Source organism: Rhinatrema bivittatum, chromosome 18 (assembly GCF_901001135.1).
Source record: "Rhinatrema bivittatum chromosome 18, aRhiBiv1.1, whole genome shotgun sequence".
Lineage (NCBI taxonomy): Eukaryota > Metazoa > Chordata > Amphibia > Gymnophiona > Rhinatrematidae > Rhinatrema > Rhinatrema bivittatum.
The window spans coordinates 34,945,865-34,959,256 of NC_042632.1; the positions used below are offsets into that span (position 1 = coordinate 34,945,865).

Genomic DNA, 13,392 nt, shown 5'->3' on the forward strand with positions numbered 1-13,392 from the left:
AAGATTAAAAGACAAAATTTCTGGGGTCTCCTTCCATGTCTTATGACCAAGTTTTTCTAAAAAAAAAAAAAAAAGCCACTAAAGTTAGAAAAACCATTTTCTAAAATAACTGCCTTCTCATTAAAGGTTGAAGCATGGTTAATCCATGCAGGTTACCCCAATGCCTTCTTGGAAGCCTAGTGGATTTTTGCTACTGATGTTTGGGTCAGAATAATATTTTCGCCTAGTTTCCTTTAGTGAAAACAATAATTATATGTTTTATGTAATATCTTTTGAATCACTCATCTAATTTCATTCACATTTCTGCTACAGATAAGAGTACTCCATAACTGCTGGCTTTCACTGTTCATGTGCCAACACCACAGATCTGTTTCATTTGCTTTTTTAGAACCAAATAGGTCGATTCATTTTAGTTCAGTAGAAATTTCAGTGGGGGGGTCGGGTCAGATCACATTATGATGCATTGAGCATTATGAAAGCTTCCCTGCTATTGGTTGACATACCCTGTCCATTGGTTAGTGTGTATAGTCAAAGAAGGAAATTGAGCATCATGAAATGTTCATACATCTTGGTTATTTAGTATAATCGGTTCCTGGGAAAGAAGATGGCATGGATGTTGATACACTGGAATTAGTGATTTCACTGGCTCCTCTTGAGCTAATGGAGAATCTCCATCTCATTATAAAATGCAGTATCTATGATAACCTTCAAGCTTATCACACATCCCTCTCTTTATAAGGGCTGCACCCCCAACTACCACAGCATATACATGCAGGCCATGTATTCGTTTTCTCCCCATTTCTTTCTCATTATTTAATCCCTCTCGCCCCGAATATCATGCCTGGGTGGCTCTGAGGGCTGGATGTACGTCTCTTCTGATGTAGACCTTCAGCTTTGTCTCTGGTTATCAGTGGCTTTCACAGTAGTGACCATTGTTTTTCTCTCCCTTCCCAGGCTCAACAAGCTCATCACTTCTGCAATGCATCCTAAACCCTGCTGGCTTTGTTGGACAGCAGAATTGAACACAGGCTGCTGTGCTGCCACCTGTAGCACTAATAGCTTGAGTGACAAGGCTGGCCCCACACACTGCGTTTTAAATACTTTTAACAACTGTAGGTATCTAGAGCTCATCCAGAACTAAGATGTTAAAGATCACAAGCAGGATTCTTCTGTAATAAATCTATCCTTTCTGGGATTTGTTAGGCAGAAACACTACCACAAACTCTTGGCCTCTCCAGTTTGAGACATCTTATTTTGAGTTTTAATAATTAGTGTGGGCTTATAGCAGTATTTTCTAGCACTACTCCTGGTTTTTATCCTGCACTCAGTTTCTACACGGAGAACCAAGTACTGCAACTTCCTCTTATTAGTAAGAGAGCAGAATTCAGGTATGATAGGGACTGCTTTCAGTGCTGGTTTTTGGTTAGCTTTCTTTGGGAAGACAGACCTCCTAGCCATCTGGAATTCATTGGGGAGATTTTATATCGCATTTTCTTTTTTCTTTTTGTAAACAGAACTCCAACCGCAGTTCAGCATCAGTTTCGGACATCCCAGGTTTTCGGAAGATCCTGCCTCGTTCAGACTACGTCATCATTCCAAAAACTGTGGTGCAGGAAGACCGGAGCAGGCAACACTTGGAAGGCGGAGCAGCCTTGGGGAGCTCCTCTGGCGTCTCCCAGGATGCAGTTCAGAGCATCCTTTCGGTTGTCCCAAGGCATGTCAGTGTTACAGAGCAGTGCATTGCAATTGAAGGGCTTGCAGAGGAGACTGCATCGTTTGGCCATGCTAATGGCGTGCAAGAGCTGGTCACCTCCGAAATCCTTTCGCAGTATGTAGGTCCCGTGGCTGATAAACTGACGGAGGATGTCGTCCTTGACGAGGCCACACCCGAGTTAGGAGACAGCCATCCATACCAAACAGCTAGTGTTGTCGTGGAAGAGACTGTGGTAGGCAGCTTCAATGGTGGTGTCGCCAGGCCTCAGATCCCAGATGGAATGTATGTGCTGACCGAGCAGGTGAGCTGAGCTGTTCTTTCGTTGCGGTATTCTCTGGCGTTGTGTCAAAGGGAAACATCTCTCAAACTGCAAAACACAAAAATAAAAAGTCTTTCTCTCCTGTTTCAGGGCTCTGAGGTATTTTCAGAATTCTCTGTTTCCTAGTTTGCTAGAGAAATTTTAAAATTTTGAAGAGGGTAAGCTTCAAGCAGTCTGCATGCCGGGAAAGTCTGAGTGCATTGTACAATGTGGACTTCACTGAGTATTTTGAAAATAATACGTGCACCCATTTGCTCACCTAAAGTTGCGGCACTTGTTTGGAGGTGCAGGCTTTTTAAAATTGAGAACTGTCCTCATGAGTGCCCCCCCCCCCCCCCCGTGCATGTAAAAGTACACGTAACCCCCCTCCCCCTCCCCCGTATTTTTTTAGAGCAGCCTTTACACGCCTAAAACCAGGTTTTTTATGTGTGTAAATAGGTTTTAAAATTACCTCCTAAAAAGAAATGAGCGAGAGAGAGAAGGGCGGATGGCTCAGTGTACAATGATGCGTCAGGGCATAGGAACAGTAGTGACCCTGGTCTTTGCGCTGCAGTAATTCAGACAGAGCAGCTCAAAATCTTGGATGATTATACTCTAGGGGCGAGCTGAGCAAGGAAATGGGACTGCAAAGCTGAGAGTGACTGTGGTATTGTACAGGATTGCTCACTATACTTCTGTCACTGAAATCGTTTTCTGTATACTCTGAAGCAATACCTTTGGGCTCTCCTGCATCATCAACTGAATCTTTTTACCTTCAGTCCCAAGGGCACAGCAGGAATTTTTACCTGAAGTAGTCAAGCATAGGAAACGATAATAATAATTAAAAAAAAAAAAAAGGATCACATCAAAACACGGAACAGAAAACAGCAGGAAAAACTAGAGAATCATTTTTCTTGCTACCTGGCTACCTAAGGAGGATAAACTAGAAAACCTATTTTGGGAGCTCTTTCCTGTAAGGGCAGTATAGAAACGAACCTTCACTGCAAGTCTTCAAAAAACACCTCAAAACATGGCTATTTTTAAAAGCTTTCCCACCCGACACATAACCCGCCCAATCGCACCATCCACTCCATGCCCCCTCCACAAGCATCTCGCCCCACACCTTTCCCTCCCTACTCAAGCATCTCACACCACCCTTTCCCTCCCTATCACTACCTTCCTCCCACACATCCCTTTCTCTCCCCTCCCCCCTCTACACTCCCTGCTCTCCTTACCATAATTTATCCTCATCAACAAGCCATTTATGTACATATGTTATATACTATAGTCTAATGTTCCATGTACTCCTGTTAGTTCTGTTACAACTTGTTATATTTATTACCATGTTATAATGTAAAATATTCTTGTTATATTTATTACCATGTTATAATGTAAAATAGGGCTGTTATCACCCTATTCCTTTAGTTATCTGGAAACCGATGTGATATCTCGATCGAATGTCGGTATACAAAATAAATAAATGAATAAATATTCAGAAGCCGTTTCCCTGGGCTGTCTGACCCCAGCTGTTCTTAACATGGCTCAACGTGCACACAGAGGTCCATGGCCTTCGTACTTTAAGCCACATTAGGAGGAGGCATGGCTGGGGGTGTATTTAGGTGGGGAGAGGAAAACAATGCACGTGGATTGCATTTTCAAAACTGTACCTTATTTTCCGTGAAAAAAATACCCACAAAATAGCAGGTGCCATAGGGCACCCCCAGGGGTAAAGGGATAGAAGCAGCATATAATGGGGGACAAGCCCCCTCCCCACATACACATAGACACTTACAGTAGCGCACAGCTCAGCTTCTCCATAAAACATTGGCGCAATCACCACGTAAGAGAGGAGGATGCCATGAGAAGGAGCCTCACTCGCGTCCTTCGGCCAAAGTTCTGTGCCCAGCGCATGACCACAAAAAAAAAAAAAAAAAGCAGAGAGACCATTGCTGCTGAGGCTAGCGAAGTAGGCCACAGCACCTCCCAGCTCCATTTACACCACATATTGGAAGTTGGTCCTCTTAATGGGCAATTCTCAAACCGCCCACACTGCTGAAAAGTCCAGGGGGATTGTTTTTTTTTTTTTTTTATTCCTGCTGTAATTTTCAAGTTGAAAGTGCCCACCTGCTTTTTGAGAATTAGTGGAAAGACCTTGCTTCATTGAGAGCTCCCATCAGTCCCGTACAATAAACATCAAGTTTACATCCATATCTTCATGATCATCCTACTTAACTCCTCCAGCTGTTTCTACTTCATTAGTGAACTATAATGCTTCGTCAATTAACTCCAGGCTCCCCTTTCTGTAGTGTTGTTTTGGCTTTTTCTTAGATTTTTTTTTTCTTTACATAAATCTCTTCGATTCAATGTTTGAATAAACTGATAGAATTCTAGTTATAATCCATACAGATTGGAGTTAATTGTTAGTGGGAAGCATGGCCTTTTTTTCCCTAAATTTCATGATCATTCTTACCACTCAACTGCAGCTAAGCCCAATTGTTACGAAGATATTTTATCTTGAATTGGTAGTTAGAAGCAAGATATAGTGAGAAATTGAAAACAAATTGTTTGAGTTTTTAATTATTGGATCTTCCATTCACCAGCTGTTTTGAAATATTCTTTTTATTAGTATGTTTTTTACTATTATGATTGATGTATTTATTCTATTTCTTGATTTTAATGTTTAATGGCTGAGAACTGGTGACTTCTGTTTTTCCATTGATGCATTGCATAGAGTCTGATTTGTTGAGGTTTTCCTGTTCACTTTTTGCCTGCATGTTTCTATTTATATTTTATGGTTTCGTTTTCCTGTCTGCCTATGTTCTGCAGGTGTGACGTGCAGAGATATTCTGCTGGTGTGTAGGAATCTATAGCAGCTTGGTTTCTTCTATTTTCCTAATTGGAGGTGTATTGATGTTTTAGGGCCTGGTGTGGGGTTGTTACTTTTTTGAAGTGCTGGCAGTTAGTGCTGTTTTGGTGTGGGAGGTTTATTATATTGTAATTTACTCATGGCTTTCTGAGGGTCAAACCCACACCTAACACGCATTACAGTAGCCCTAATGCCATATGGTTCCAAGTGGGGGTTTTTTGTAGTATTTTCTGGTTGGCCCCAAAGAAGTGCATGCAAATACTTATGATATATATATATATATATATATATATTTTTTTTTTTTTTTTACCTCCAGAAGACTGTCCTTTGAATATTCTTTTTCATGCAAAATCTATTATAAATGCATCATTTTTAACTGTGTACATGGAGAGAACAGGAGGCGGGGTGCAATGGTATAAGATTTGCCTAGGACACCTCATACTCTTGCACCAGCAATGCGTTCTGGGGGAGGGGGTGAAGACCTGAAGGGTAGAGGGTGACAGGTTTTTAAAGTTTAGGTTGCCGGAAGGAGCTGGGCTTTTTTTTTTTTTTTTGGCAGGCCCGAGGCAGAGAATGAATGAAGTGGGGTGGGGGACTGCAGCAAACCGTTGCGATGGTATATAACTTAGCGACTGTATAGAAAAGTTTTAAAATAAATAAATAAATTGTTCACACAGGGCAGCAAAAAAGCTAGCACCGGTCCTGGGTGCACAATACCAAATGTTTCTTATTCCAAATATCTCCCAAATCTGAGGGAGGGATATCCTTGTGGTAAAGTTTGGTAATTATTTGAAAAACGTTTGGGATAAGGTTAGTGAATATTTTATAAAAAAAACAAAAACAAACTGGATGGGATTTTGAAGGGTGGTATATTGAGGGTATTTTATTTGGGGAGTGTTTTATATGGGATTGAAATATTTGGAACAAGAAACATTTGGTATTATGCACCTTAAGAGTATATACCGGTATATATGTGAGTGATTATTTCATGGAAATTGCTCTTTCCGATAGGCATATTTTTTTTGTATACCATACTTTGTTTTAGTCTCTGTGTGTTCAGCTCAAAAATGTTTTGTAATAAAAATTTTGTGGCATGATGTATGATATATCATTTTATTTGCCTCTGTGGTTTGTTATGAATAAGGTTTAAATATCCCATCCCGCTGAAACGACTTAAGTTTTAGCCAGATAAGTAACTACCCAGCTAAAACAAAGCCAGATTTAAAAAACAAAAAAGTTGCAGGAGGTGAGGGCATTCTGGGGCTATGGCTTAAGTTTATCTGGCTAGCAATGATATTCAGTGCTAGCTGGGTAAAGTTATCTGGAAAAAATCCGGGCCTAAAGTTAGCCAGATAACAACAGAAAACCAAAAATGTCGCTGCCAAGTAACTACTGCCCAATCCCGCCCCTCCTCCCTGCACCCAATCCAGTCTCTTGAAAGAAAGCAATCAGTGGCACAAGAAGGGCCAATCCTGCACCTTCATCTCCACAAGCTCCTCCCCCCAAGGTCTTCCAGAAATGAGTGGCTCCAGTGGAGGGCCCAGTCAGGGGAGAATGAATACAGAGGAGGTAAAAGGCTCTCGTGCTCCACACTGGGGAATGTTTTGGGGATTCCAAAGTGAGGATTTACACAAGTACTTCATTTGTTAGGTTGATCATCCCCGCTGGTCTTTTGTAAGACATTGGGAGGCACATGGTGGGGATCGTCCCTGCTTGTACCGCAGATTTTTGGAAGATTTGGAGTGGGGGGGGGGTGTGGGGGCGGGCTCCGCTGCTAATTTTTTTTTTTTTATTAATCCAGTATTCAGTAAACTGGTGAGTGGCAGAGTTACTCGGATAACTTTATCCAGGTCATTTAGCTGAATATATTCAGCGGAAGGTAAGTTCTGCTGAATATTTGTCTAAAGCTATCCAGGTAACTTTACTCGGATAACTGCTGCTCACCATTTTACCGAATATTGAGATAGGAATGTCAGAAACAAATCAGGAATTTGGGATTATGTTTTCTTTTTGTATTTCTTTCTCTTTCACTGTGGCTTTTTCTCTGTGTCTTGTTCTCTTCCTCTGACTCTCTCTAGTTCTCTTTATTTATTTGTTTATTTGTTTATTTGTTTATTTTTCTTGTTCTGAATTTAAGGAGCCCAGTGAGAACGGCACAGCAGTTCCCACTACCCAGTTCATCATGCTGCCTCTTGTTCACCCCACTGTGGACAATCCGTCTTCCATCAAACTGGTTGGTAATACAGAATTATTTCTGACCTTGAGGATGTTTACAAATTGAAATCCTAATTGTGGGGGACATACAAGGGTTTCCTGCTCTTTGAAAAAAGAAAATTGTAGCTATTAATGACCGGAAGCAATGGATATAGCATAGCTGATGTAAAAGGTGTTCTACATGAACTGCAGAACAAATCAGCCACACATAAGGACGTTAAACAACAAAAAAGAATTTAAAAAAAGCTATAAAACACCATCTATTCAAGCAAACTTTCAGAGATTTTCTATGATTTTACTTTTGTTTGAATATGATGTTCGTCGATATTGGCCTCCTATATTGAGTACGTCGGCACCATCTGTAGAATTTGTCTGATTTACTTTTATCATTTTGTCATTTTAATTATTTATAATTTGATAATGTTTTAGTCAGTATTTTATTATGCTTATTTTGCTGTAAACCGCCCCGAACTTTGGAAGGTGCGGTCAATAAATATATATGTAAGTAAAATACAACAAGGGTTTTTATCAGGAAAGGAATTGATTGACTTTGCTTAGAGATCCTTAGTTTGGTTTCCTATGGATAGGTGTCTGTGTCAATAAAAAAAAACAAAACAACCCAGCATCAGAATTTCTTGGTACTGTACTTGGCAGTCTCGGCAGAGACCACTCATCGAGTAGACTGAATTAACTTCCTGTCATAAGAGATGCTCTTTTCAGTAAATGATTAATAGGGAAATATTGCTGCTGCCTACGATGTGGTGGTCTGTAGATAATAGCGGACTTGGTTGTTAATGCTGTCAGTCTATCATATTTTATGACCACTACATTTACTGATGACATAGATCAATGTTTTGGCGCATATCTAAAAGTGACAGCAACTTTTCCGCAGTAGAGTGCCATTGTTCAGCTGTGAGATTATACACAGGATGGTGGGAGGGGGGGTTCTGAATTGTACCTTAACCTGCTGTTACCCCATCCTTATTTATTTATTTTGACAATTTCAGACCTCCACCTACACTCGCCGGGGACGTGGAAACTGCACCAGTGCTGGCTGCTCCTTCACCTATGTCACCAGGCACAAGCCACCCAAGTGCCCGCTGTGTGGGAATTTCTTGGGAGGTAAATGGGTCCCAAAGGTATTTTCTGCTTTCTTTGAAGTCTAATCTCTCTTCTCTTTTCCCTCATGAGTCAGAAGCCTTTCAGGTGCCTTCGATGCACATAAGCTTTTAAATCGGCATTTGAGGTTAGGGAGGGGGATTTTTCACACACAGGCTAAAGTCTGCTGGCACTTTTTCACCAGCACGCTTTAACCCAAATTGTCAAAGCGGATTTATTCGCGTAAATCCACTCTGAAAATGCGCAGGTTCACTGGCGCGGCACGCGTACACAAAGTTACAGCTGCTCTTGAGCAGGTGTAATTTTATGCATGTGGATTTCGATGCTTACTTTCAACAATGGAAAATGTGTGTGTGAATCCTTTCCCCGTCCCCAACTCAATTCTCAGGAACACCTGCTTACTATACATGTAAAAGTATGCGCAAAGTTGTGTTTCGTGCATAGACCCCCAAATTGATTTTGAAAAAGGGATTTACACGCAGAAACTGGATTTTTGCACACAAGTCCTTTAGCAAATCAAGCTCTTAAAAAATGAAAGGGAAAGAGACATTTTTAGCATTTTGCAGTGTACAAATTTCTAGTTTCTTAGCATCCAGTCAGATGAATCCAGAACAAGTGGGTTATGCACTTCTACCAGCAGATGGAGACAGAGCAAACTGCAGTGACAGCTTGCCAGTATTCTCCGTCTCCAGCAGATGGTGGATGTGCATCTCCCCACTGGGGATTGCTTCATTTTAAAGAAAAGGAGAATTAAGGAAATAAATTTGCTCCACTCTCCTTTCCCTGCCCCAACTCCATTCTCGGGAACACCTGCTTACTATACATGTAAGTGAGTGAGAGGAGGGGGAGGGTGAATGAAAGGGAGGGAACACAGGGAAGGTTGTGAGTGAGAAGGTGATAAAATGGAGAGTGGGAAGGGAGGATGGGGTCAGGGACAATATAGACAGTGCAAGGGAGAAAGTGCATCCCATCCTTCCCACAACACTCCTACTCAAAAGAGGGGGAAAGTGGAGAGTGTGAGGGTGGAGAGGGAGGGTTGGACTAATTGAAGTGTACATAGGGAAAAGAGTGTCTCCACCACACACACACATACTCTCCCACTCCCCCCCTTTCATCTCCACCACCATCCCATATATATCACCACCACTACCTCCACCTGGTAGGCAGGCAATGTGAAAAAACTGGAGAGTACAAGGGGGAAAGAGTGCCCCGCCATTTCCCCAATAAATACCCCCCCCCAATATATACCATCCCTGCCCACTCCTTTCCAGTCTATTGACCTACATCCCATATACATGTACAGACACCTAACCCCCATTCCTCCACCCCACACATCTAGAGCTTCTGTGACATACAAATCCAGATCATGGAGTCATAAAACATGCCTTTTAAGCTTGGTATGCAATTCTAAACTTCTGTTTTTGTGGGTTTTGCCTTAACAACCATGCATAGTTCGTCATGAGGGGAAAAAAGAGGCATGAAATCAAGAATTATCTAGTTCTCTCCCCTCCTTTCTCTTCATTAGATCCTCAAACATCCTGTCAGTACATAATCCGTTATCACCCTACCCAGCCATTCCTTGCTTTTTCTGCGTGCGTGCGTGTGTGTGTGTGTGTGTGTGTGCGTGCGTGTGCATGTGTGTGTGCGTGTGCATGTGTGTGTGCGTGTGCATGTGTGTGTGTGTGTGCATGTGTGTTTGTGTCTACCCAAACCTGTAGGCTTTGCATCAAAACGCATAGATCTAAACATTGTCCCTATGAGGGTAAATGTTCATATCCATTTGTACGAGTAAAACAGTGCTGTGCCTGCAGAAATGGGCTTTTAGAAAATTGCCCTCCTTGCTGGCAGATGAAAGCACACCCATAGGAAATCTAGGCACATAGTTTTACCCGCAGTTTCAGGGGTGGGATTTGCACTTATATGCATACTGTTTTTTCTTGGAAAAAGCTTGCTTGGAGGGACCAGGAGAGGTGAAGCAATCTTGAAGGCATTGGCGTTTTAGATAAAGGATGTAATTGGAGCAGCTTCCATAGATAAGGGGATTACTCTGCCCAGGAGTCTGAAGGCACATTCCGTGAGAGCTCAAGGGGCTTCATGGGTGGAGCTTTGAATAGTGTCACCGCTGGAAATTTGTAAAGCGGCCACCTGGTCTTTCTTACATTCTTTTTCAAGGCATTTTCTGTTGGATGTTTGGGCCTGGGAGCAAGCTGCATTTGGATTGGAGAGCAGGGTTGGCAATATTCCACCCAGTTGAGAAGTAGCTTTGGTACATCCCATACATTTGGACTGGTCTGGCTGGATGAAGAGAAAAGAGAAACTTATCCTTACCTGATAATTTCCTTTCCTTGAGTCCAGCCAAACCAGCCCAGGACACTCATTATTCTGCCAAACAGGTTTATCCGCTATTGAATATTTCAAGAAAAAGTATTGTTGGTAAATTTACCCTAAGTTAGTGGTAAGTTTGTTTTTATAAAGTTTCTGTTCTGCAGTTCTGGTTAATCAAACTATATTCTCCTGGAATCCCCCTGGATTTCAGGATGGAGAGGTGAATTTCTTAGCTTTTACAGGATATAGTGGCAGGCTGAGGTCAGCACAGGAGCCTATAAGGAGTGATGTCAGCGAATCTATTAGTCGCTGTCTCCATCTGCTGGTTGGTAAGCATAAGCCTTTGTGTCTGGACTAGTCTGGCTGGAATTGAGGAAAGGAAATTAGCGGGTACGAATACATTTCTCCTTTCTGTGGATAAAGCACATTTTTGCTTGCAGAAGTTCCTTTGAGAGTTACCCTTGTGTGTATAATGTGTGCGAGGTTAGATAGTGGTGAATAGTGCTATCTCATCTGGGAGCAGATTGTAAGTCACAATTGCTGCATGAGGAGGATGAGAGATTATAAGTATTAATGTTTTTATAGGAGAGCTGGTAGACCATTCATTCTTAGCCATGTGATAAGACGAGTAGAAGGATAAACGTAAGCACTGTGAAATATTTTATGAGTATCTAAAGCATCTAAGTATTCTTCTTCAACTAGAACCAAAAAGCTACTAATAAGGGCCAAGAGTAACAGATAAGTATGAGAAAAAAAAAAGTGTGAAAGCTTGCTGGGCAGACTGGATGGGCCGTTTGGTTTTCTTCTGCTGTCATTTCTATGTTTCTATATGATGGGGCACAAAAATCTTGATGTGGATGCATTTCAGAGGCATGCACAAATGTTCCCGTATCCCAGCTTTTTCCTCTCCCATTACCCACTGCATTTTATTTAAATTATGTATTCCATTTGTATGCACAAAATATGCTGGATAAGTGGTTTGTGGCATTCAAACTTACAGCTTGAAATAACTGTTGTAATTAACTAAATTAGATGCTAAGACTGAATATACTTTTTTAAATATATAAACAAAGGGAGGCAGATATTCAGCACCACTTAGCCAGATAAGGTTCAACTTATCTGGCTTAAGTGGTGGCAGCTGAATATCTGCCTGGGATCAGCGGCCACCACTTAGCTGGATATCTACTTATCTGGATACGTTTTTATCTGGCGGGGCAGAGCTGAGCTAGTCAGATATGTTATTTGGCTAACTCAAGTTCCCTGTACGTACCTGGATCAGTCCAGACAGTGGGTTATGTCCCCAATCCAGCAGATGGAGTCAGCCAAAGCTTTGAGGGGGCGTCACCAGGAGTGCTACTACCCCCTCTGCAGGAGTTCAGTATCTTCTGACTCCAGCAGATGCGAGTAGTGAATCCGGGTTGCTCCCGATTACCTCAGGCAGTTCTTGTATTTCTTCTCTGATTTGTCTTTCTCTCTGCCTACTTCTTCTCTTTGGATCAAGTTTGTTTTAATTAAAAAAAAAAAAAAAAAAAAAAGTTAGAGGGCTAATTGGGAGGCGTGGCTTCCCTCGGTGTCTGTCTTGCTCTCTCTTCTTCTTCTCTCCTGCGAGCGGGGTAAGTGAGTGTTGTTTTGTTTGCTTTTTTCCCTTGCTTGCAGCTGATTTTCGACGGAGGGGCTCGCGGAGGCCTCTAGGACCGGCCCCTCCGCGTTTCTCTCCCTTGCCCGCGGCCATTTTCGCGGCTCCTCGTGGGCTGCAGAGGCAGGCAGGGAGAGCGTCGTCGGCGGGTCGTGCGGCCAGGAGGCCCCCCCGCGGTGCCGTTGTTTTTCATTTCGGGTTGTGCAGGCCGTCCGGGCCCCCTCCCGCAGCGGCGCTCCCGTTCTCGGCCCCCCCCGAGGCTCTGCCGGGTGGTTTATTCTGCCGGCGTTGCTTTTCCTGCTCAGCCCCGATGCCGCGGCCAGAGCGCTGCTCTGCTTGCGGCGAGCTGGGCTCGCGGATCTCGAGGGAGGGCATCTGTGCGAGGTGTCTCCCCGGGGGGGAGGGCACCTCGCGCCCCCTCATCGATTTCCCCCGTTTAGCAGGTCTGCCCGGGCGGCGGGGGCCGGCCCCTCCCCCATTCCTGGCGGGAACGGCGGCCATTTTACACTCAGCACCACCTGAAGGGGAGCAGACGGCGTTTGGGACCGGGGATGCGGGGGAGTCCCCGCCACATTTACTCCCGGAATCAGACCCGGAGACGTTCCCACCGGGGGCCCCCCCCCCCGGAGCCCCCCTCCGGTAGACAGGGGTTTTCCCCAGAGTTTATACTGTTGCTGCACACCGCATATCTACAGAGCCTTGAGCCTCCCTCGGGACCTCCTCCACTCAAGATTCCGCGGCCCTCCCTACCTGCGGGGGCCCCTCTGTCTCCCCCGGCCCCCCCCGCTCCGGCGGGTGTGGGGGCCCCCCTCCCTCCCGCTCGCGCCAGGCTCCCGGGGAGCGCGGGGACTGCGGGCACAGGACCCGTTTCCCCTGGATCGGATCCGACAGACTCGGGTCCAGGGGACACCACTCCAGAAGGCGATGATCCGCACACACTACGGCTGTTCCAGAAGGAAGAGTTGGAGGACCTCCTACCACAGGTTATTAAGGAGTTGGACCTCGATCCACCACCGGAGCCTCCCGCGCCCGTAGCGCCCGCGGTGGTCACTTCCTCGAGGAAGGGGGATCCGGTCTTGGCAGCCCGGAGGCCGAGGGCTCGGGCTTTTCCCATTCATGATTCTTTCCTCCAGCTTCTCACCGGGGAGTGGGATGCCCCGGAAGCTTCCTTCAAGGGCAGCCGGACCATGGAGAGGCTCTACCCTCTGCCGGACGATTTT

The 13,392-nt window shown here is 44.2% G+C and overlaps 1 protein-coding gene across 3 annotated transcripts in view; it reads left to right on the plus strand.

The window, feature by feature from the left end:
- Nucleotides 1–13,392, plus strand: part of HMGXB3 (HMG-box containing 3) — an 81,198-nt gene that overhangs the window by 17,647 nt on the left and 50,159 nt on the right. For all 3 annotated transcript variants that reach the window (XM_029583465.1, XM_029583463.1, XM_029583464.1), the window contains exons 5-7: nucleotides 1,515–2,015; nucleotides 7,016–7,111; nucleotides 8,100–8,231. In XM_029583465.1, the coding sequence (XP_029439325.1) occupies nucleotides 1,515–2,015; nucleotides 7,016–7,111; nucleotides 8,100–8,231 (729 nt within the window). The remainder of the gene's footprint in view (nucleotides 1–1,514; nucleotides 2,016–7,015; nucleotides 7,112–8,099; nucleotides 8,232–13,392) is intronic.